At 38.9% G+C, this 25,914-nt stretch overlaps 2 protein-coding genes across 2 annotated transcripts in view; one reads left to right on the top strand and one right to left on the bottom strand.

Annotated features, from left to right (window-relative positions):
• Nucleotides 1-103: 103 nt before the first annotated feature.
• On the bottom strand, nt 104-4,409 carry LOC307136438 (uncharacterized protein). Its single transcript, XM_079833455.1, has 7 exons — nt 4,310-4,409; nt 4,053-4,212; nt 2,943-3,036; nt 2,706-2,819; nt 2,188-2,290; nt 888-945; nt 104-811 (listed from the first exon to the last, which is right to left on the bottom strand). The coding sequence occupies exons 2-6, from the start codon at nt 4,105-4,107 to the stop codon at nt 904-906; spliced, it is 408 nt and encodes a 135-aa protein (XP_079689581.1). The 5' UTR covers nt 4,108-4,212; nt 4,310-4,409; the 3' UTR covers nt 104-811; nt 888-903.
• Nucleotides 4,410-8,112: 3,703 nt separating this feature from the next.
• jmjd1ca (jumonji domain containing 1Ca) overlaps nt 8,113-25,914 on the top strand; it is an 88,113-nt gene continuing 70,311 nt past the window's right edge. Inside the window, exons 1-2 of the mRNA XM_079833416.1 lie at nt 8,113-8,447; nt 23,006-23,173. Coding sequence (XP_079689542.1) covers nt 8,313-8,447; nt 23,006-23,173 — 303 coding nt within the window. The 5' untranslated portion in view covers nt 8,113-8,312. The remainder of the gene's footprint in view (nt 8,448-23,005; nt 23,174-25,914) is intronic.

Raw genomic sequence — 25,914 nt, 5'->3', positions numbered from 1 at the left:
CAAATTATGATCCAGGCTTACAGCCTATTGAGTTTTTTTTATGTTTCTTGTATATTCTTGACCATACAAAGAGCATAATTTACTTTAAATAAAAGTACCTTTGAAACATCATCCTCAGATATTTTATTCAGACAATTTGCAACAATATTTGTAATAGATTCTTGATTATTTTAAACTTTTTTTTTTACTACACATCGTCTCATTTGTCATTTATCACAGTAGTTAGGTTAAGAGTAGTAAATGCATATTTATACAATATTGTGTAATATCGCCATCTTAAAACATACTTTATAGAATATTCACTATAAAATACAATTGACCTCGTCATACAATATGCCGCTTAAAGAACCCTGCAACCTACTGTGGATAATTAATGGTTAATAAAACCAGTGACTTTTAAAGATGATAGAAAAAGAAAATTAATATTTACCTTTATCTATAAATATTGTATCACATAAGTCAGCTTATAAACATTAGACAGTTCAAACTACAGTTTTAATTATGAATCCAACTGGGAAAAAAAATAGTGGAGCTGCTCACGATCACAAAATCTCTATTATATAATAAACAAATGATTTTCATCCATATTGGAATTTAAAACTCCCTGGAAAATTTGAAAAAACAAACAAACAATGAAAGCAAAAAATATATCATTAATTTCATGCTCATTATAATACCACAACAGAGCAATTTCACAACTTAAAAATTAAATATTTACGAATAATAATAGCTAACAACCCTCCCAAAAGGATGTTGGGTCTTCAAGAATAATACTGCAGTTTTCAGTGAGAGATTGTTGCGTCTTGCGAAACTTAAATAAGAATAAAATGAAAAATTAAACATTGTCATGTTAGTAATACACATGAACTTGTCGGTATGAATCTCACCTTTTCAGAAGCCCGGTCAAGGTGAATGAGTTTCCAAGCAGATGAACAGCTCAGACTCCTGATAAAGAAACACATCAAGAATGAATCTCTCATGAAGATGATCAACATTGAAAATACAAATATCTCGCATTAAATTTCTTAAAGGGGACATATCATGAAAATCAGACTTTTTCCATGTTGAAGTGCTATAATCGGGTCCCCGGTGCATCTACCAACCCAGAAAAAGTGAAAAGGACAACTTTTTTGTTAAGCCTTTCTCTGCAAACATGTGAAAACACAAGCCGCTCAGATTTCTCTCCTCTTCTGACGTAGGAAGGGGATATTATTATAATATTGCCGCCCATTAATCTGCACGTTTCCACCCACGGCACTGCTATATTGTTTTCGTAGGCGACAACAGTGAACAAGACCCGTGTGTATTTGACAGTATAAACACAAAAAATGTGAGGGGGGTATGTGCGGTATTTTAAGATGAAACTTAACAGACACATTCTGGGGACACCTAAGACTTAAAGGATTAGTTCACCCCAAAATGAAAATGTCCTGATATTTTACTCACCCCCATCTCATCCAAGATGTTCATGTCTTTCTTTCTTCAGTCGAAAAGAAATCAAGTATTTTGAAGAAAACGTTCCAGGGTTTTTCATCATATAATAGTTTTCAGTTGCAACCAAAATGCTGAAGGTCCAAATCAATGCAGTTTCAAAGCTCTTTGAAGGGCTTCAGAGTCTCTGCGTGATCCCAGATGAGGAATAGAGTCTTATCTAGCGGAACGATCGGTCATTTAAAAAAAAAAAACCCTTTACCAAAAACACTCACTTTTCAACTTCAAAATTAGGGATATACCGTTGTTTTATCTTTTTTTGGCTACAGGGCATTTTTATTAATCTTCACACGAGCGCTTTTTTAAACATGCTTAGCACCTCGCAGAGCTGCACTAGATAAACAATTTAGGTTAAAAAGTATATTCATTTTCTTTTTTTTTAAAATGACAGATCGTTCCGCTAGATAAGACCCTATTCCTCATCTGGGATCACGCAGAGACTCTGAAGCCCTTCACTTTGAAACTGCATTGATTTGGACCTTCAGCATTTTGTTTGCAACTGAAAAGCATTATATGATGAAAAACCCTGGAACGTTTTCTTCAAAATACTCAATTTCTTTTCGACTGAAGAAAGAAAGACATGAACATCTTGGATGAGATGGGGGTGAGTAAATTATCAGGACATTTTCATTTTGGGGTGAACTAATCCTTTAAATTACATCTAAAAATGGCATTAATAGGTGCAGAGTCACTTACACTGGATGAATCACTGTTGATGGCCACATCATTGGTGGCTTTTTGGGGTGGCTCCTCCCTCTCAGGTGACCTGGCTTTGATAGACACACTTTGCCACCGTTTCCTAAAGGAACATCATTTCATTACAATGGCTACATCCACACAATCGCATACTTCCCCACTATATAAGCGAAAAACAGTATAAAAGAAGTGTGTCTGAATTCACAGTATCCATAAAAGAGAAGGTAAAAGTAACTATAGCAGCTGCAAAGTAATTACCTATTCAAAATAAGTTCCTACTCGTGAGAGTATGTGGTTTTGGACACAGCCATCGATTGCTTGTATGGACCATGGCCTAATCCTGTTCCTGGAGATCTGCCTGCAGACTTCAGATCTAACCCTGCTGCTCCTGAAGATCTTCATTTTGTGTTTGATCAGGGTTGAACCTGAACTTTGCAGGAACTCCAGGAACAGGATTGGGCACCCATTGACTATTTCATTTCCTGGGCACCTGAACATTTGAATAAATTACACTGTACCTGTGTGACTGCCATTTGCCCTTAGTTTTGCACTTTGGTTTTGACGCAGTGGAGGCTTGATCTGCCAAATCCTTCAGGAAGTCAAACAGCTTCTCTGAATGAATGCACTGTTTCCTACAAAGATTAGGCAAGTATAATAAAAGAACGGACACATGGACAGGACACAGACTCACATAACAGTGGACAACACATAGGAATGGTTATTTAAGACAGGAGGATGCCTGTTTTGAACCTCACATGTGATTGATGGACATCACTCTGCTGTTCCTGGATTGGGTTATTTTGCCGGTCATGCTGAGAAGAGATCTCAGGAACATTTCTAAAGCTTTAGCTAAATGTGCAGTCATGGAACATAACAGCAATATGAAGGAATTGTCATAATTTGATAATTTGATGGATGGATGGATGGATAGATGGATAGATAGATAGATAGATAGATAGATAGATAGATAGATAGATAGACAGATAGATAGATAGATAGATAGATAGATAGATAGATAGATAGATAGATAGATAGATAGATAGATAGATAGATAGATAGATAGATAGATAGATAGATAGATAGATAGATAGATAGATAGATAGATAGATAGATAGATAGATAGATAGGGATGGATGAGACAGAAAGATAGATAGGGATGGATGAGACAGAAAGATGGATGGATGGATGGATGGATGGATGGATGGATGGACGGACAAGATAGACAGACAGACAGAAAGACAGACAGACAGACAGACAGATAGATAGATAGATGGATAGATGGATAGATGGATAGATAGATAGATAGATAGATAGATAGATAGATAGATAGATAGATAGATAGATAGATAGATAGATAGATAGATAGATAGATAGATAGACAAGACAGGGATGGATGGATGAGACAGACAAATAGATAGATAGATAGATAGATAGATAGATAGATAGATAGATAGATAGATAGATAGATAGATAGATAGATAGATAGATAGATAGATAGATAGATAGATAGATAGATAGATAGATAGATAGATAGATAGATAGATAGATAGATAGATAGATGAGACAGACAGACAGAGAGACAGATGGTTTTATTTTAGCGTTCTATAATTATGAACCAAGGAGTCGTTAGAACAAAAGAAGCGAAGAGTCAGAGTCGAGGAATCGACTCTTTTAGAGTCAACTTCGAACCTCCATTTACGTCTAATGAAAATAATGTTATTATGCAAAACTTTAAAAAATATCCTTCTTAGATGTACCTTCATTAAAACCCCGAAGAGAGTTGTTTACATTCTTTAAAATGTTCAACTAGCAAAAAGACTAGAAGTGATTCAACCAGCATTCAACATTCAGGGTTTAAAGGATACATATGAGGACTGGTACCGCTGTGGCGATTCGCCCAACCTCTGTGTCCTTCTGCATTATTTTCTTAATGCGTCCCTGGCCAAGAGGAGAACAGGAGGATGAGATGTTCGGTGTCGCTCATCTGAGCAGCAGAGTTGATGATGGATTCACAAAGCATCAAACCTTGGAAATACAGAAATACTCACAGGTGGAAAGCGAACATTATATTTCCTCTTCTGTCCGGGCATTTTAAACTCTTAAATTCCCGCATTCGACTTACATTTTGAATCATTTTGAGGTTTGAGTTGCGGAGCGCCATTTGTTTACCTTTCACAGGAAGTACTGAATGAGAAATGAATGGGAGGAAAAAAACAAGGGGGTTGAGCTCCACAAAGGAAACGCCCCTGTCACGTGCGGCAGGAGATTTGTAAACAATCCTCAAACCATCCACGTGTTCTATTTATTATTATTGATTATTGGCAAGATCAGATGAACCTGCTACCCATCTACCAAAAAATATTCTAAGAACGTTTTGCTAACGTTCCATTAAGTTATGAAAACCTTATTTCTTTAAGTTCAAAACAAACAAATGTCTTTTAAAAACTTTATGCAAACATTAAGGTGATATTCCATCTCATCATTTTGAGAACATAATGGGAATGTTACTTTTGAATGTTTTCTGGAACGCGTACGTTTAAAAGATAAACATCCAACTAAAATGTTTCATAAATAAATGAATTAATAAATAACGTTTAATTCTAACATCTTGAGACTATTATTAAAGATCAGATAACGCCGAACGGACGTTACTAGAAGAATGTTAGTTTAGAACTTTGTGATAAACTTTTAGAATGTTAGAATATTGAAAGTTGTCTAAAAGTTCTGAGAACGTTCCTTGTTAGCTGGGTATAATGGTCCAAAAGTAGTGGAGTGGACACTAAAGTCACACTTAATCAAATTAATCAAGTATCAAATCAAGTGGGACTATATCTGTCGCCATTGTGAACTTGTTGAGGGGAACGTCATTTATCAAATTATTAAAAGTCACATCACTACATTTCCAGCAGATGCCAGATCCCAGTTGGTTTAATATTTTGTTATTTAATGCAATGTCATTTTAAAAATAGTTTTGGAGCCGCAGTATTTTTTATAGCCCACACCGTGACGCCAGTTGAACAAGTCGAGTTATAACCAGCAGGGGGCAGGATAACCACAGCTGCACTTGTCTGATACAAACTGAGGAACCGGACCCTTACATTTCGTGCAGTTATTACATATAATTTGCTATTTTAATATAAATGTAAAATATTCAAAATAATTATTTAATATTTTTGTAGACAGCTAGTCCTACTTCCAAAATTCCACGTGGCTTACTTTCAAATGCACACCTTTTTAATGTCCTTCCTCCCTGTCAAGGGACAGTTGAATTTCCCAAACATTCATAAACTGAGAAGGTTATATATGGCATACGATTTGAGAGTGTAGACATCGAGAATAATAGTTTCCTCATTGTTACCATGCAAATATGATACTTGCATAAGTCAGTTTATTTTTACCATTCACATGACAACACCAGTCATGCCCAAGGACATCAACCACTCCGAGTATACACTACAGTCATCTGATACAGAATTAACCACTAACACCAGCTTTTAGCAACTTTATACAGATGAATACACTGATCAGGCATAACATTATGACCGATAATAACACTGATTATCTCTTCATCACGGCACCTGTTAGTGAGTGGGATATATTAGGCAGCAAGTGAACATTTTGTCCTCAAAGTTGATGTGTTAGAAGCAGGAAAAAATGAACAAGCGGTCAAGGGCCAAATTGTGATGGCTAGACGACTGGGTCAGAGCATCTCCAATACTGCAGCTCTTGTGGGGTGTTCCTGGTCAGTATCTATCAAAAGTGGTCCAAGGAAGGAACAGCGTTGAACCAGCGACAGGGTCATGGGCGGCCAAGGCTCATTGAGGCACGTGGGGAGCGAAGGCTGGCCCGTGTGGTCCAATCAAACAGACGAGCTACTGTAGCTCAAATTGCTCAAGAAGTTAATGCTGGTTCTGATAGAAAGGTGTCAGAATACACAGTGCATCGCAGTTTGTTATGTATGGAGCTGCATAGCCACAGACCCATCAGGGTGCCCATACTGACCTCTGTCCACTTTGGACAATGTTCTGCTGGGAAACCTTTGGTCCTGCAATCCATGTGGATGTTACTTTGACACGTTCCACCTACCTAAGCATTGTTGCAGACCATGTACACCTTTTCATGGAAACGGTATTCCCTGGTGGCTGTGGCTCTTTCAGCAGATAATGCGCCTGCCACAAAGTAAAAATGGTTTTGAAATAGTTTGAGGAGCACAACGAGTTTGAGGTGTTCACTTGGCCTCCAAATTTCAATTTCGGGCATCTGTGGGATGTGCTGTACAAACAAGTCTGGTCCACAGAGGCCAGGACTTAAAGGATCTGCTGCTAACATCTTGGTGCCAGATACCACAGCACACCTTCAGGGGTCTAGTGGAGTCCATGCCCCGACGGGTCAGGGCTGTTGGCAGCAAAAGGGGGACCAACACATTATTAGGTCATAATGTTATGCCTGATAGTTGTATATACCCAACGGATCATGGCAGATCAATAACAGAACAAAATATTATGCTACATTAGAATAAAACACATCTGAAAGGTGAATGAGATTAGGTTGCAGTTCAGGAAATATGGCATTTTCAACGGAAAAAAGGTTTGGTATCCCTGGCTAAAAATAAAGAATGTGCAGTTGCATTGACCCTTTTCCGGGTTTCTCAGAAGCGGAAGTCATCATAGTTGGGTAAACTTATAGCAATGAATGAGAGACTACATTAAATACTTTTTGTGTTTCCATTTGCTCAAATAGCAAAAGAAAAACACTAGTGTTTTTACAACTTTCAAAAAATGGGGAAAAAAACACCCTCACATTTTTTTTAAATTTGATGCAAAGCGGGAATAATATAACATTAAGTATAGTGTTATAAATGTACATTTAAAAAAATGAAAATATTACAAACTGCAGGATTTTACGATGCGGAAGACGGTTAAAATGCGTCATCACAGTCTGTGAAAAGGGTCCATTGGGAATATTTGCAAACAGTCTGGTAAACTGTAGGGTCATTCCTGGGATTCGGTAATATTTAATCCTTGATTTTATTATTTTTTAAACTACATATAATTAATTTTCTAATATACCCCACATCATTAGGCACATATCAAACTTTTTTCCCTCAGATTTAAACATCTTTTTTCTCAACCCTCTAATGGACGAAAAGGATTTACACAAAATAAAACAAATGCTCATGTGTCCCTCATAACAATTTAATAACTACAAATGTAATGTTTATGATAATTCTCACATTTGTATGGGACTGAAGTTAAAAATAGACAAATTATGTGTCTGTGGTCTTTTTATTTTTAAGTAACACAAATAAATACTTACAATTTTGCCAAATATTATAGGCACATTTTGTTAAATATTTTCCAAGTACAAATTCATGGAAGTGCCTCAGGGACGTGACAAAAGCTTAGTGCACGATAGAAATAAGACATTATTTTATCATAATGAACATACCAAAGTATTGTGAAAAGCTTTTAACGTTTAAATTTGGTGAACCACCACTTTAAAAAGGCAAGGGGTCTGAAATAATACCGAATCAATGACCCAGTATCTAAAATAGATCGTTTTTGTTTTGTGTGCAGTTTTGGATAAAACCAACCAATCAAAGCCAACTGTAATTTTAACATGTGATTAAGAAGTTCAAGTGCAGGATATAAACGCAAACGAGGGTCTACTTTTCTGTGGCAATGCCTCCAAAAGAGGAGTGAGCTCAAGTCTGGCGGACGGACATGTCCGCTCGCTGCGGTTTGAAAGTCCCGTGTGCTTTAATAGGGGCGGATGAATACCACGTATGAGTGAGTGAGTGAGTGAGAGAGAGAGAGAGAGAGAGAGAGAGAGAGAGAGAGAGAGAGAGAGAGAGAGAGAGAGAGAGAGAGAGAGAGTGTGTGTGTGTGTGAGTGAGAGGGAGCCATAATGACTGTTACTACTCCCAGTGTAAATCAGTTTCTCGGCGCACATAGACATCAGCGTCCGCTAGAGAACGTATGCAGGGAATTTACCCCCCCCTGTTTTCAAACACACAAGAATCTTCTTTTAATCACCATCATTTAATAATGTGCCAACACCTTAGCACACAGTAGGAGGAAGTTTGTTTGTTGTCCGCGGACCATTTCTCGCACTTTAGCGGGACTATGGCGCTGGAGCTGGTGGGGAAGCGCTGCCTGTGCGCGAGCGGCGGAGAGCCGCTGGAGCTCGCGGGCATCTCGCGCTGGAACTGGAGAGCCGGTGTCATCCGCGCGACCACTGACTCCCCTGCGCTGCTAACGGTAAAACTTAACACTATTACTCTTATTAAGGAAAACTTTTCAACATACGCTCATCGTGAGTCCATTTCAGTTGATATAACTTCTACAAATTGCCTTTCGCTTGCTTGTCAGAAGGAAAGTTTGACGGAACTAACTGATATTACGGCGATAGTTGATTGTATTGAAAGGTGATACGTTTGTTTCTGTCAGTTGTTTCGCCAATAAACATTCGGGCGGCTTTTACTATGAGTCGAGGGCTGGGCGTGTTACTATGATAGAGAGAAAAAACAACTGTTTGTTTGTGTGTGTGTGTGTGTGTGTGGCTTCACTCAGACTAATCAGCTGTTGTGAGACTGCAGCGCCATCACTTCACCACAAGCACCGGGGAAGCTTCATCACGAGTTGTCATCACATTCCTTGTATCTTATTGATATTTACTTAAATACTGTGAGAAAGAAAGAACACACTTTACATTATTACAGCCTTAATGTGTTTACAAATGTAAGCACTGCCAAATAACTAATGAACAACTGCAGTTAGTACGTAATTGTGTTTGTAATGGGACATAAACGATCAATAGTACTCAATTACAACATCATGTAGGCTAATATCTGTTACTAGAATTGTAATATTTTGGTGTGTATCCACATTCAGGATTCCCAGGGTCAGGGAAAACTTAAAGGCACACTATGTAAGATTAGTGGATTAAAATATCCAAAAACCACTAGAGCAGTGTTAAATATTTTGTTGTCTTGTGTACTTAGGCTACATTATCCTAAATGTTTCCAAGAATGTTTAAATCCAGAGAAATCATACATTTTAACCAGGACATGGACCGTGTCCATGCAACGCCTATCAATGACATCATACCCGTGTTACCCTCGATTTACGATTTTATTTTGTAGAAACCATAGAAACACCAAATACGCTTTAATATATTGTGTGTTTTATTAGACAGGTGATCAACTGTTTGGATTAGGGATCGACCGATATGGATTTTTTAGTGCCTTAGCCGATGACCGATACGGGCTGCCGATTTTCTTGAGCCGATATTTGGAGCCGATACTGCTTTTGCTCCCTCAATTTACATTATAAAAATGACACAATGATCATGATGATAACAATTTAAAATTTACAATTTAAAAAAGGAACATTCATTGAACTAAAAAAAAACAATATTTAACAAATAGTAAAAACAGGTGAGGTAGAACAAGAAAAAAAGAGTTCAGTGGTGAAAATAAATTCTGAAAATAAATATTTAAGCATTAATAAAATAATTACACTATTGCACACAGTATCAACAAGCAAGCAGCATAAAAAGTGCACACTGACTGTACTATACTTAATTTTAAAACTATTTACAACCTAGTCATTTAATGGTTACACTCTAAAAATGCTGTGTTAAAAATAACCCAAGTTGGGTTGAATATGGACTAACCCAGCAATTGGGTTGTTTTGACCCGGCGGTTGGGTTAAATGTTTGCTTAAAACAACCCAACCGCTGGGTTAAAACAACCCAATCGCTGGGTTAAAATAACCCAGTTGCTGGGTTAGTCCATTTTCAACCCAATTTGGGTTATTTTTAACCCAGCATTTTTTAGAGTGTAGGTGCACTTAACTTAATCTCTTGTAGAGCAACACCGGCGGTAATTCAGGAAAAAATCTCCCAATGCTCCACGTGAAACTTCAGTCTTTCGTCCTTTTACCATCGTGTCAATTCTCAATTGATCTTGATTAATATGCGCGAGAGAGGGAGAGCAAGACAGTTTGAAGACGGTGAGAGCTGCCCTGTGGACGCCCGTCTGTAAATAATGCAGGGGAAAAAATATCGGCGAACGCAGCAGCCCTGTATCGGCCGATGCTGATACACGTAAAAATCGCAAATATCGGCCCGATATACTAGGTTGGATACATTTATAGACAGGAAACTGATCATTGTTATATAGCTCAACACAGTTAGTCTTATTGTTTAAATCTCGTTTTCTTGATTTACCGTGAGTATCATGTTTAACATGTCTAATATCAATCTAGCTTGTGCAACAAGCGTCTCATAGAAGCCGTCGAGCGAACGCACAGAGTGGCATTATAACATAACTTTCAACACACTCAAATGTGTCTAATATGATAAATCCCACATACGCATGAGCGGAAGAAGCGGAAGCGGCGACTGTGGCATAATAAAAGCTCTGCGAAATCTAGGTGTCGTCAAGCTACGCCTTTGTTTTGAATAAGCGACCATAGTTGCGAAAAATTACATATTGTGGCTTTAAAAAATAGGAATTTTGAAATCGTGATTTTCAGAAATTGTAAAAGTAATAAATTAGGGCTGTCAAAAGATTAATCGCGATTAATCGCATCCAAAATAAAAGTTTGTGTTTACATAATATATGTGTGTGTACTCTGTTAATTATTATTTATATATAAATACACACACAAGCATGTATATATTTAAGAAATATTTGCATGTATATACTGTATATACATTTATATAATCTATAATATATATAAATATAAATGTTTTATATATAAAGATAATATTTTTTTCTTAAATATATACATGCTTGTGTGTGTATTTATACATAAATAATAATTAACAGAGTACACACACATATATTATGTAAACACAAACTTTTATTTTGGATGCGATTTAATCGCGATTAATCTTTTGACAGCCCTATAATAAATATAATATGTATATGGACTGACTTTGTATTACGCGTCTGTAATTACTATGTACTAACATTTGATATAATGCACCTATTATGTGCATATATGTTTTTACATTGTACTTATTTTTAAAACGTACTGCACCTGCTTGTAATTACATCTGTAATAATTTTCTGTAGTTACAACTGTAATTGACCCCATGTATGCATATGTTTATGTATACTGTATGTGTTATATTTGGCTACAGATTGCTTATAGAGAACTGTTTTAAAAAATCCTTAAAGCCGACATGAACGACCGGAAAAGCCATGGATATTAATTATTGAAGAACTGTGGGAATCCTGCATGTTACTAAATGCGCTAAATGCACGTTGGCTCCAGTAAAGCCATTACAGTTCAGTTGGATTGAACCGGCACAGTATTTGCATTTTTTCAACTGTGAAGCTAATTATGAGGGTCAAAGGCTCACTTTCCTCCTACACTAGTGCCCCGCGAAAGAGCAGATCACTCCCCAGGTCTGAGGATCGTACTGCGCAACTCAGCGAACAAGACAGTTTGTTTCATTGACATTTAAGGTGTAAATCAAATGTGCATTAGGTATTCCAATGGGGTGTGAAAAGAGAGCGTAATTATGCAGTTTTTTCCATAGAAAGGTTGGATCTGTCATATAAGTGCCCATCGTGAACGAGATGGTTTGTGTTTGTCTGTAGGACCGTTTTATTCATTCTCTCTGATGTCAGTGCGTTAATAGTCACGCTGTCGTTTGCTCCCAGCTGTGTGAGTGTGGGTGTGTGTGTGTGTGTGTGTGTGTGTGTGTGAGAGAGAGAGAATTACTGGCTTGGCTGCTCAGATCATGTGCAGTCTGATTGATTGGCAGAGGCTTGCATTCATGTGTGTGCTTATCTGTCATTCATTTTCCCAGTACAGGTGCGGTATTGTGTGTGTGTGTGTATTTCTTTAAGGTCTTTGTGGTTGTAAACTCACACCAACAGGATTTTCTCACTGTATGAGAGTTTATTTCACCCTCTGAAGTCAATTCTTTTAGATAAAACCGCAATCATATAGTACTGTAGTCTTACGTCTGCTATGAAAAATCTCTCTGGTGTAATGGTTGTATTTTTAAAGCTGGAGAATATACACGAAAGCTTGGGGATTTTATCGGAACAGCTGTCGGTTTCCTCTCCTGGTGTATTTATGTGTTTGTTTTTCATGAGATTGTAAATGCTGCATGTGTGTGTTAGTGTGTGTTTGTCTTTGGGGACTCGTGTCTTTTACACCATTGGCTAGACAATGTCCCCGTGGCAACAGCGGCTAAGCCGTGTGACTGACAGCTTTCCCTGAGTTACAACCTCCTGCCGTGTTAGTAGTACACACACACACACAAACACACACACACACACACACACACACACACACACACACACACACACACACACACACACACACACACACACACACACACACACACACACACACACACACACACACACACACACACACACACACACACACACACACACACACACACACACACACACACACAGAGAGATATCTCCTAATGCTTCTCATCTCCTTCACAACCTGTTGTTTTACTGTGCTGTATTCACATGGGTTTACCACAAGCGCTGCTTTGCATGAATTTCCAACAATCTGCAATGTGTCCTGGCTTGACGGCTTATATGCATTATTTTAAAACTACAGGAGCTTTTAATGGGATAATAAATGGACATGTGAGATATTATAAAACCGTTGCAGTCCTGGATGCTGATGGGTCAATATGGCATACTAGCTGTTTAAACTACACAATTACTAAAATGTTAACAGCTTTGAATTAATATATTTAAAGGGACCAGTTCACCCAAAAATGAATGTTCTGACATCATTTACTCACCCTCAAAGACATTCGTGTGGACCAGAGGAGATGGTGGTCCCAGGTGGAGACATGGCGTAGCCGATGGGTTTGCGGTCCAAGGTAGAACTGAAGACTATAAGTGAGGTATTAATAAAACATGAGAGATTCTGTCCATCCTTTGAAAGTCCACATTTTGAGGCTTCAAAAAGTTCATAAAGACAAATAATTCATATTTATCAAGTGATTTTTAAGTCTTCTGATTAGACACAATCACTGTATATGTTGTACTGATTTAATTTAGACCTTTTAAAGTGTATCGAAGATGATTGAAAGTCTTTGGAAAGGAATGAGGGAAAATTTAATTTTAGGATGAACTAACCGTTACATTTTTGGAAAACTTGAAACTTGGAAACCAGTATCATTATAATGATGCATATTTAAAAAACAAAACAAAAAAAAACATTAAAATTGGGTCTATTGACCCTTAAAATGACCCTACTCGCAGGAAAATGGAACTATTTTACAAGGTGGTGATATTGTATGAATGATGTTAATCGTACACTTTTTATTTAAAAAGAAAGCATCCCCAAACCTCACCCCTAAACATAACATCAGGTAATCAGATCCTAAAACGTACAATGGAGATCGTACGAATTAATACAAATTACCCACTAATTTGACAGTAAATAGTTTTGCCCTAGGATTGTGTTGGTGTGACCTAATGTTTTTAGCTTGAATCAGTCATATTACATTCGATTTCTGACTATGAAAAGCAAATAGACAGTTCTATAATGTGATTGTGTGTTGTAATTATGGCTGTGCGATATTGAAGAAAAATGCGATATTCGATATGCGATACGATATTGCTTTAAGTGTGGAACATCTATTTAAATTATATTAAAAAAGTTATTTAAATACTGAGAATGATACCATTTATGTGTTTCACATTCTTTCTGGAAAAACTTCTGAAAGTGACCAGCTGTGTTTTAGCAAAAATGAATGTCACAAATCTGACATTATAATTTTAACATCAATGTAAACAAACAAAACATTTTTATGCCAATATTTAAATATCAAAAACTCTTTGCTTGACTTGGTAATATATAGTTATATCTACCTAAATCTTAACATCAAGAACATCCAGGTAAACAAAAACACCCGAACTAGAGGTGGACGATTATTTTTGTTATCTTAATTTTAAGTCTTCACATGAATACACTGATACATAATAAAGCTACAAAGGTTATTCAGCCAAGAGTGACAGACAGCGGCAGGTTTACTGTATTAGCAGGCTGTCACTTTAAGACCTAATGCACGGATCCTATTGACACACATTTGGTTTCTTTCCCCAACTGCTATCGTTCACTTAAAGCATATCATAACTATCATAACTGACTGTGTTTACATGAATACTCATCAAGACAGCCATTTTGACACAACTGTGTGTGTATTTGACAGTTTGAGTTCGTAACAAGACACGAAACAGAACTGAAGGGATCAAACGCTTTCAGAGAGGCGGCTTGTGCGCACGTTTCGGTGTGTGTGTCAGACAGCAGACAGCGAATGTCTTTTTGCAAGTTATTGTGTTTAATAACACTTTTTTATGTCAAGAAAGTCACATAAGTAACAGTCGTGTGCCCAGTCTATTTTCTGCTATATGCGTCGACCTAGAATGTACACTTTTCACAATGTTGAAGTAGCCTATTAAAATCATTCAGATATTGCGTGCCGTTGCGATATGCATATCGCGATATGAACGTTTGCGATATTTAGATAATTTCAATATATATTGTGCAGCCCTAGTTGTAATGCAGCGCATCATACCCTTTTAGCCATAACAATATTCACAATATCGCTCGGCCTCTTGTAAAATAGTTAACACAGAATCTGTATCGCAGTCTAACCCACTTGATACACACAGTTGTGATGGAGGATTTATTTGTGCGGACAGTGTTTCTGTTTGGATTGCACAAGTATGTTGCAGTGATATTTGTCCTGTGATCTCATTCGTCTGATGCAGACATTTATTAATTTCAGCTGTGTGTGTTTTATCGGCACGCTCTGATAATACTCTAATTCTGTTCTGCACTGAATTAACTAAAGCCAGATGTCTCCGCTTGGCCTCATCTCTGTCTTGTCTTTTTCTCTTTCGCTCTGGTTGTGTGTGTGTTTGTACTGTGCTCTATTTAAGCACTCCTCTCCCCCTCCCCGTCCGTGCATGTGTTCACACTGAGGGCCATATTCCAGCTCTCTGCACGTGTGTGAGTCTGTCCACTCCACACACACACACACACACACACACACAGACACCGATATATGGTTCTGCAGTGTCAGAGACACGGGTTGAATTTCATCAGATCACGCGGAGAGAAGGAAAACATTTTCAAACAATCTCTCTCTCTTTCTAATGCCTTATTGACTTAAGGTGTGAATACTTGTTTATATGTTTATGTGACCCTCTAGGGTCTGGCTGTATGCAAAATGTGTGTGTCAGTGTGCTCTATATACAGCTTTCTTTTCATTTGACCCTTGACCTTTGGCAGATGGTTTGAAGCTTTGCCAGGGAAGCAATGTGTGATTCTGCAGAGCAGACAGATTTTGTGTGTGTGTGTGTGTGTGTGTGTGCACTGTAGCTTATCTCCTGAAATGCATAAGAAGTCCAGCTCAGGCTGTGTGATTGTAGATCTAAGCTTTGCTGAGGCACACACATGACAATACAAAGCTGTTTTAACTCCCACTCTGTCATTTCTACTTCTGATGATGCATTACTTGCATGGATGTGTCTGTGTGTGTGTGTTTGTGTGAAAGAGAATCTCCTATTAGTCCTGCAGAATCTGCGAAATCGTCTTCATCTTTTGATTCAAGGGCCCTGGGGAGTTCAGTGGCTGTATGTGTGGTTGTTTCGGATGTTTGTGTAATCGTGCTCGTCTCTTTAACTCTCACGGTATCTGTGTGAATGTTTGCATGTCTTTATATGTGCGTAGGAGAGAGTGTGAAAGTGAGAGAGAGCATGTGTGTGTGCGTGTTTGGCAGACAGAAGAGAGAGTGTTTGTTTAAACTGTGGAATATTATGCATGACAGAATCACAGTCACGGGACTGGAGCGCTGACCTAGAGCTGCACAAGGTGTCCAACGCTCACCCCTCCTGTGAAAGAATGCCTGCTGCTGCTTCAGTAGTATAATATGAGGGTATCAAAGGACACTATGTCCTCTCTCGTCTTCCTTTGCTGTCACACACACTTACTGCAGCTCATCAAATCATTATTATGTTCACTAGCAGTGTGTCTGGGTCACACCTTCATCACACACACACACACAGGTTTGGTTTGCTGTCTAAGTGAGGACATACCATAGGCATAATGGTTTTTATACTGTACAAACTGTACATTCTATAGCCCTACCCATCACAGGAAACATTCTGTATTTGTACATGTTTAATAAAACATTGTTTAATATGTTTTTTAAGCTATTTCAAATATGAGCACATCTCAAATGTTTTTCATGTTTACCTTGTAATACCAGTGTAATAAGTACAATTATACATGTGTGTCCTCATAAACACACACACACACACACACACACACACACACACACACACACACACACACACACACACACACACACACACACACACACACACACACACACACACACACACACACACACACACACACACACACACACACACACACACACGCACACACACACACACACACACACACACACACACAGTCTCACATGCAGGACACAGTCCTCCACCACACCTAACCACACACACACCTTCATCTCATAATGCATGTAATTTTGCTAATTAACAATACTGTACTATGAGATCAGTTTACTTATAAACATTTTTAGCTTTACATCACAGTGTTCATGTTGCACATTACATATTCATTTAATTGCATAGTAATTACATTTCAATTAATATAAATTATTATTTAAATACAAACAATACTTATCAGTTTCATTTACAATTTAATCTTTGTAAATTACACAGAAAATAATGACATTATTTTAAAATGTGTTGAAATACAACTGATTTTAAAGCCACAATATGTAATTTTTCGCAACTAGAGGTCGCTTATTCAAAACAAAGGTGTAGCTTGATGACGCCTAGATTTCGCAGAGCTTTTATTATGCCACAGTCGCCGCTTCCGCTTCTTCCGCTCATGCGTATGTGGAGTAACGCAGCGCTGTTTTATCATATTAGACACATTTGAGTGTGTTGAAAGTTATGTTATAATGCCACTCTGTGCGTTCGCTCGGCGGCTTCTTTGAAACGCTTGTTGCACAAGCTAGATTGATATTAGACATGTTAAACATGATACTCACTGTAAATCAAGAAAACGAGATTTAAACAATAAGACTAACTGTGTTGAGCTAACAATGATCAGTTTCCTGTCGATGAATGTATCCAAACAGTTGATCACCTGTCTAATAAAACACACAATATATTAACTATGGTTTCTACAAAATAAAACGGAAATCGAGGGTAACGCGGGTATGATGTCATTGATAGGCGTCGCACGGACACGGTCCATGTCCTGGTTAAAATAGCTTATTTCTCTGGATTTAAACATTCTTGGAAACATTTGCGATATTGTAAGTACACTAGTCAACAAAATATAACTCTGTTCTAGTGTTTTTTGGATATTCAATTTAAGAAATCTTACATATTGTGCCTTTAATGGCATATAGGAGATTTTTTGCTGTAATAATTTAACATGTTTGTCACACACTGTGTGCTCATGTAGCTCTGTGCGTTGACTTTATAATCTCCTCGCATTTTCACTGTCTTCATCTGTCTCTTTTTCCTCTCTTGTTCTGTCTGTCTTTCTCTCTCACCCGCCCACCTTTCCTCCCTCGCTCTCCGCTCAGTAAATTATTGATCAGTGAGGCGCCTCCGTGGATCACAGAGTTTGTGAATGTGTGTGTGTGTGTGTGTGTGTGTGTTAGCGCTAAAGACAGTATGTACAACAGACACGGACACACTCACACAAAGTCACATGATAGTCTCATACTACTATGTTGGCAGCATGCTTTTATTCCCCAGACTCTTTCTCTCTCGCCTTACACAGACACACACACACACACACACACACACACACACACACACACACACACACACACACACACACACACACACACACACACACACACACACACACACACACACACACACACACACACACACACACACAGAAATGATTGTGTTGCAGAAATGATTGGAACAGATTATTACAGTTTGCAGAATATATTTACATGTACATCTCTTCAAAAACCACCCGTAAAAAAAGAGTGTGTGGTTTGTCAGACAGGAAGGCAGTGTCAGGTTGTGTGTGTGTGTGTGTGTGTGTGTGTGTGTGTGTGTGTGTGCGTAAATGTTGATGCTATAAGCACATTTCTTCCTGAGCGTTGGCTGTGGTCCAGGCTGAAATCTGATGCCGGTGAATGTTTCCCTCCCACAAGCCTCAGGGAAGTGTTTACTGTGAGTGTGTGTGTGTGTGTGTGTGTGTAAATGTTTCTCTCCTGCAGTCTGTCAATAAGAGATACTGCAGAAGTGTGAGTATGCAATGCTTGAGTTGATTTGCAGGTGCGCCTGCGAGTTTGTATGCGTGTGTGTGCGCGGCCATGTGACTGTATGTGTGAAGCACTTCTCTGACCTGTTACAGCTTGTCGACGCTTCATGGCCAAATGGCTCGACGCACACACACAGCTGACACGTATGTGTGTATGTGTGTGTGTGTGTGTGTGTGTGTGTGAGAGTAACAGGAAAAAGCCTCTTGTTAGCTCACTCACATCTTGTAAATACTGTCTAAGACACACACATACACATCCAAAGATGCCACACATACATTATCATAATTACACGCGCGGCAGAAAAAACAGCCGCTGTGAAAAATGACAACCTAACGTGATGGTAAACTCACTTCACATTGGCAGGACAGATGAAGCTCTGTGTGTGAGGATTCAAAAGGCAGTAGGACTGGTTCCTATGACTAATGATCTCCTCTAAATGAATAATTGCTGTTTTCCTTCCACGCTCCCCCTTTTTACACACACTTTCAGTCAGGCAGACAGGCACACACACATCTCAGAGATAATGGCAAGAGAGCGCACGTAAATCACCTCAGTGTCCGACATGCATCCTTACACCAAGAGAGAGAGAGTGTTTGAGTGTGTCTTTGTGTGAAAGAGACCATGAGAAGATTAAGGGGAAAGGTGAGGATGAAAGATATCAGAAAGAAAGGGATTTGAAGGAGATGGAGAGACAGTGATGTTGGTAGCATAGCAACTCAAAAATGGTCCCTTTTCTCTCTTCTCTGTTCTTTCTCTCTCACGCTCAGAAGATCTTGACCAATGACATCATGTGTCCCTGCAACGCATGATATTTTAGGACTTTTTTTCTCTTTCTGTGGAGTGTGAGACAAAAATCATCTGTCTGACGCACACACACAGGCTCGCAGAGGCACATGGATATGCTGTGAAAGTTTAGAAGTCTAGAGCAAACTAGAGGAAGGTGAACTGATCTTCATTCAAAAACACAAGAGGATCCTGTTATGAATGGTTCAGAATGTAGTGAATGATTGATTTGGTTGCACTTTTATTTCAATAGTCCACTAATAGACATTCTCATTAGAGTTTTAGTGGACTGTTATGTTAGGGTTAAGGTTAGTGGAATAAGTTGACATGAACTTGCAATGTTACTTATAGTCAGTAGAATGTCTGTTAGGGAAGCATCCGAATAAAATGTTAGCAGATATTAAAGCTGCAGTCCGTAGGTTTCACCCCTTTGTCGCCATCTTTGTTTGAATCCTGTAATTGCAGTTATTTGCGGTATTATTATCATCTGCACGTGGGTTATGCATCGGCACGGCTCCTCAGCGCGGATGAATCTAATGTTTTGAGGAGCAATATGTGTAGGCTACTTGGCTGTCACTGCACCGCTGTGGATACTGTACTTCAGAATAACAGATACTACTACTATCTTGGAAGTACGACCAAAATAATACGTTACACCGAAAAATTTAATCTGAACAAGTAAGTAACATGTCTGACACTTTTGTTCTGACCGACTGAGAAAAAAAGTATTACAATAATTACCTCAAATCACATCAAACCGTGCAAATTATTATTCTTATTGTTATACTTTGTTCTCAAAAATTGTTAAAGGTGTCATGAACTGGCTTTTTTTTTATATACTGTTGTCTGGGGTCAACTTATGACGTTTGCGTGGTTTTTACATTCAGAAACATCATAATGAATAAGTAATAGGCTATTTTCTGCCTTGGTTTTGAGGCTCTCTGAAAAGCGGTCGGTTTTGATGGGCGTGCCGCACTGAAGACTTGGAAGTAAACGCCCACGGCTAGGATTCGATAAGATTTGCATATTTAATGAGTTTCCGTTCCCCTGTCAGTACACGTGAGGAATTGTTTTGAAAGCGTCTGGGGAAACGCTCACAGGACTCAAAAAATATCTTTATCAAACAAACACAATGATTTATCTCTCATCCATCCGTGATTGATTGGAATGTTATTTCTGTATAATTTCGCAGATCATCAGTGAATATAACCGCAAACCGCACACACACACACACGTGCACGCGCGCAAGAAAGGTGATAGCCCGTCTGAAAAACACATAGCCCCGGGACGTTGGGCTTTGCGAGCTGGCGTTACAAGTCCAAGTCTGATCACGATTCACGAATGAACCAATAACACCTCCAGCCTGTGACCGCGTGCTAAGGTATGTAATCAATAGATATCAAATGATCTGTAACAATGCAATACTAACACATATAAAAAACATGTTTTACTCACATAAGTGTGTTGCACCGTTCCTGTCTGATCCAATATAGAAGGCACAGCATTGTGTTTTAATCTCAATATGTCTGCAAATCCAGTCTCGACCTCTATCTTTTTTACAATCGATTCCGCGGTGAAATGAAGTGAACAAACATACGCACGTGAGCTGCTCGGTAGCGTGACCCGTTTCGCTCCACGAGTCGGTGGGCGGGCTTGAGGTGGTTCTTCTGCGTCCTATTACGTCAATGGTCGACATATTCTGAGATCTCGTTTTCTGGGCCTGGTGTCTATAAAAGCTTTTCTTTGACTAACAAGGACATTTTCAGCTCTGAAACTTACAGGATATTCTTATATCACAACGAACTTTTATATACCAAAGGCTCAAGGGAAAGTTGATTTCTCAATTCATCACCCCTTTAATGTTAACAACATCAGCATTGCATGACTGTGTATTTAGTGTGTATTAGCGTTACCTGTAGGCTTGTCGCGATAGTCAATAAATCAATTAATCGCACAATAAAAAAAAAAAGAGCTCGATCATTTTTCCGGCCGTGGAAAACAGCTTTACATTATATGATCACGCTCTTATACATGTAAATGCTTCTAAGCACGACAAGACAAAAGAGAAGGTGCTGTATGTCAATGTCAGGTAAGGAGATATTTTTGAACACTGGCTGGTTACGTACTTGCTCAAATATTGTCTACTAATACTCTAATGCCTTATAGTTGACATGTAGTTACAAAGTTACTTCTAGTTAGTAGTAGAATGTCTGAAAGGAAAGTGGGCTATCGAAATAAAATATTACCTTTGATTATGCCTATGGTACAACATTAAATGTGCCCATAATGCCAAAAAATTGCATGATTCGATTCGAATTTTCAAATGCAGATACAGTACAAAAATAAACAAACATATGACTCAAACTTACTCAAATACGGTGCTCAAATTATGAATCTTCTGAAATAGACTTACAGAAAAACACTTACCAAAATATTCAAAAACATTCCAAAGCTTGAATAAAACTATAAAATGCAGTTATGATGTCCAACATGCTTAATCAAACATTTAAACATTTAAATCAAACATTGAAATGTACCCAGAATGGCCAGAAATACTAAATATTCTGATTAGTATGCATGTATTTGGTTGTTGAGTTGGATGTTCAAGCGCACCTATGCTAGCCAAAGAATACAGAATCAAATATACAAAAGTTCAAATTAAACAGGCCTATGATTCTGTATTGATCATTCGAATGTTCATATTGAATTCCTTAATGCACATATGACACCCATAATTGAGCTTTTGAATGGTCAAATAACATTTCTGCATGCCCAAAATGATCTGAATTCAATATTCTGGATCAAACATTTCAAAGGTTGCATCAATCTTATCAAATGAACTATATGAACAAAATATATATTCTAAATTAAACTTTAAATGCAGTTATGTCCAAAACATTCAAATACAAAATCATCTGAATCATTCTCAAATTCTATTTAGGTAGGCTATTTATTATCAGTCCTGCTGGATTCTCCTTCCACACGGACCACAGATGAGAAGCAGAGATAACCCCCCCCCCCCCCTTTTTAACCCTTACCTTCTAATGTTATCTCAGTTACCATGAATTCTGAATCACTGGGAGCGGGACTAGATCAGTTCTGTGTTAATAGTGAGTTTCTTTTTGGTGACTTTGTGATTCAGATCTGCCACAGATTGAGCAATATTGTCATGCTGCAGTAGAGCTGGACGGCTCACTGCAGCCGGTGAGTGAGTTTTAATTTTGTCTGGCTCAGTCATCAGTCAGACGCAGCGCTTGTGACGCTGCGATGACACTCTAGGTGACAAATATGAGTGAGAACATCGAATTCAGACCTACAAATGAAAATGTGCTTCTTGGCTCTGAGCTGGAGTGATATGGCCAGGACTGTGTGAACTGGTGTGTGTGTGTGTGTGTGTGTGTGTGTGTGTGGTTTCATCATCAGTATAAGTAATCAATTTAATTTCGGATTCATGTTGTGAGCGTGCAAGCAGACGTTCGTGTGCAAGTATTTATGTGGTTACGTGACGTATGCTGTTGGTGTGTTGACATTTGTTTCTAATTTATTAGATGTATCACCTATCAATGGTCTATTAATTAGCTGCATCAATCAAGTTAATGTGAACACATATGCTCTGTCAATGTGTCTGCACATGTATCTGTGTGTCTGTACATACATCCGCAACATACCAACCCTCTCCCTCTCTATGCGTTAGGTGTGTGTGCACTGGGATGGCGAGCAGAGCACGGAGAGGAAGTGGAGGAGACTCCGAGAGGAATGTGAGGTGGTTTTGTTGGAGCAGGATCTCGTCTGGGCCACCAAAAGAACCGGCACAAACGGCAGCAGCAGCGCCCAGGAGAAGAGGAGACTGCAACCCGCCCTGGTGAGTCCACAAAACTCTGAAAGTACTCAGACCATCTGATGCAAAAAGGGCAAGAACTTTGAAACTGATTGGGGTTGGGGGGGTTTACCAGTCTTTTTTTAAATTTAAGGATATGTTGTTTAATATAAAATATTACTATTAAATATGTATCTAATATATGATTGAAAAATACACGTTTACATTTGTTATTTAGTGTATATATGTGTATAATATTTATATATATATACACACACCGATCAGGCATAACATAATGACCACTGACAGCTGAAGTGAATAACACTGATTATCTCCTCATCACGGCACCTGTTAGTGGGTGGGATATATTTGGCAGCAAGTGAACATTTTGTCCTCAGCGTTGATGTGTTAGAAGCAGGGAAAATGGGCAAGCGTAAGGATTTGAGTGAGTTTGACATGTTCCAAATTGTGATGGCTAGACGACTGGGTCAGAACATCTCCAAAACTGCAGCTCTTGTGGGGTGTTCTCGGTCTGCAGTGGTCAGTATCTGTCAAAAGTGGACCAAGGAAGGAACAGTGGTGAACGGGCGACAGAGTCATGGGCGGCCAAGGCTCATGTTCATGAGGGAGCGAAGGTTGGCCCATGTGGTCCGATCAAACAGACGAGCTACTGCAGCTCAAATTGCTCGGCCAGTCAGGGTGCCCATGCAGACCCCTGTCCACCGCCGAAAGCGGCAACAGCGGACACGTGAGCATCATAACTGGACCACAGAGCAATGGAAGAAGGTGGCCTGTCTGATGAATCACGTTTTCTTTTACATCCCGTGGATGGCCGAGTGCGTGTGCGTCGCTTACCTGGGGAACACATGACACCAGGTGCACTATGTGAAGAAGGCAAGCCGGCGGAGGCAGTGTGATGCTTTGGACAATGTTCTGCTGGGAAACCTTGGGTCCTGCCATCCATGTGGATGTTACTTTGACACGTTCCACCTATCTAAGCATTGTTGCAGACCATCTACACCTTTTCATGGAAACGGTATTCCCTGGTTTCTGTGGCTCTTTCAGCAGATAATGCGCCACCACAAAGCAAAAATGGTTCAGGAATGGTTTGAGGAGCACAACAACGAGTTTGAGGCGTTGACTTGGCCTCCAAATTCCCCAGATCTCAATCCAATCGAGCATCTGTGGGATGTGCTGAACAAACAAGTCAGATCCATTGAGGTCCCACCTCACAACTTACAGGACTTTAAGGATCTGCTGCTAACATCTTGGTGCCAGATACCACAGCACACCTTCAGGGGTCTAGTGGAGTCTATGCCTCGATGGGTCAGGGCTGTTTTGGCAGCAAAAGGGGGACCAACACATTATTAGGAAGGTGGTCATAATGTTAACAAGTAAATAAACAATATTAATAAATGCAGATATTTAATAAATCTTTTAATTTAAACATAAATTAATATAGATACATTTTATATTGTGGCAAGCAGGACGAGGAAGAGGGACTGTGAGACACGAGACCAGTGCGGCGCGTAGCTGGCACTCATCATCCCTCACGACACCGGACTCGTCCTGCTTGCCACATTTATTTATTTAAAAAACAAACACTAATGTGTATTTTTAACTTTTATGTCTCTCCAAACACATTTCAGTTATTAATGATGCTATTTTTTTATTAATGATACTAGTTTTACTGCCAGTAATGATAACTTGCCGAAAGAAAAGTGAGTCAGATGATGATTCAGTAGTTTATTTTGCAAAGGATTCATCAGAATGATTCAGACTGGTTAATTTTGTCCTTTTGTTAGCCATGAAAAATGATGCGGGAAGCACTTTGAAATACTCATGTACCTGCCCTTAAACGTCATGTTCAAACGCAAACTGTGGTTGGTAATGCCTGTAATGTGAGTCTGACTTCTGCTTTCAGCTGCAATGTCAATCACACCTGATGTGTTACACGAGCCTAGCAGTGTCTGAACACAGAACAACATGTGTTTATGAACATCAAGCTGATGAAGTGACTCAGCAGTGAATGAATGAAACTTTTATTTTTCATTCCTGGACTGTTTCCACTGCTGGAGACTGACTGGTTGATGTGTCCTGTTTTATACGTCCTGTTAGACTCAGTCATTACCTGTCGTCTGTGTCATAAATGTAATAAAATGAAAAAAGCACTTTCCTCTTCTTCCAGACGGCAGATCAAAGATGTTAAAGAAGTAATTTGTGCCACTACGGGCTCATACTCTACAATCACGCATTATGTAACCTCATTTATGACGGCATGTCACTGTGGCTTACTGCGTCTTACTATGGGTTTCTCTTACCTGTAGTGGGTAACTGTAGCAACAGAGCTCTGTTTGGTCAACGGGCTGCAGAGATAAGCGTGAACAAGAGTATGTGTGTGTGTGTGTGTGTGTGTGTGTGACTGTGTGAACTTCCTCCATTCAGAGCACTATGTGTTTATAGCTTTGTTTGATAAAGCGTGCGTGTGTGTGTGTGTGTGAGAGAGAGAGAGAGAGCTGGGTGTTTTTATATGTCAGGGTGGTCAGTATAAAAGGTATTTCTGCAGCAACATCTGAGAGAGAGAAAGAGCAATTTTACACAGCCTCTACTGATTCCTCTCCTCTTATTTTTCTGCCAACGCACACTCACACATTCACTTCATTCTTTCCCTGTCTTTTTCTTTCTATTTTATTTCACTCTCAATGACACACACTCATCTCAGCCTCCCACACACACTTTGGATGGTATTGGTTTTATTATTATCAATGCTGAAAACAGTTTTGCTA

The sequence above is a fragment of the Gobio gobio genome (assembly GCF_949357685.1).
Source record: "Gobio gobio genome assembly, chromosome: 13".
Taxonomy (NCBI): Eukaryota; Metazoa; Chordata; class Actinopteri; order Cypriniformes; family Gobionidae; genus Gobio; species Gobio gobio.
The sequence above is the reverse complement of the archived record's forward strand: the minus strand, read 5'-3'. Positions and strand labels throughout refer to the sequence as shown.

Coding starts and splice junctions, on each gene's coding strand:
- LOC307136438 (XM_079833455.1), bottom strand. CDS start 4,107: ATGCAGAAGGACACAGAGGTTGGGCGAATCGCCACAGCGGTACCAGTC. Junction 3,037..4,052: donor AGCGGTACCAGTCCTCATAT/GTATCCTTTAAA, acceptor CTGCACATTTAG/CTAAAGCTTTAGAAATGTTC. Junction 2,820..2,942: donor GTGATGTCCATCAATCACAT/GTGAGGTTCAAA, acceptor TAATCTTTGTAG/GAAACAGTGCATTCATTCAG.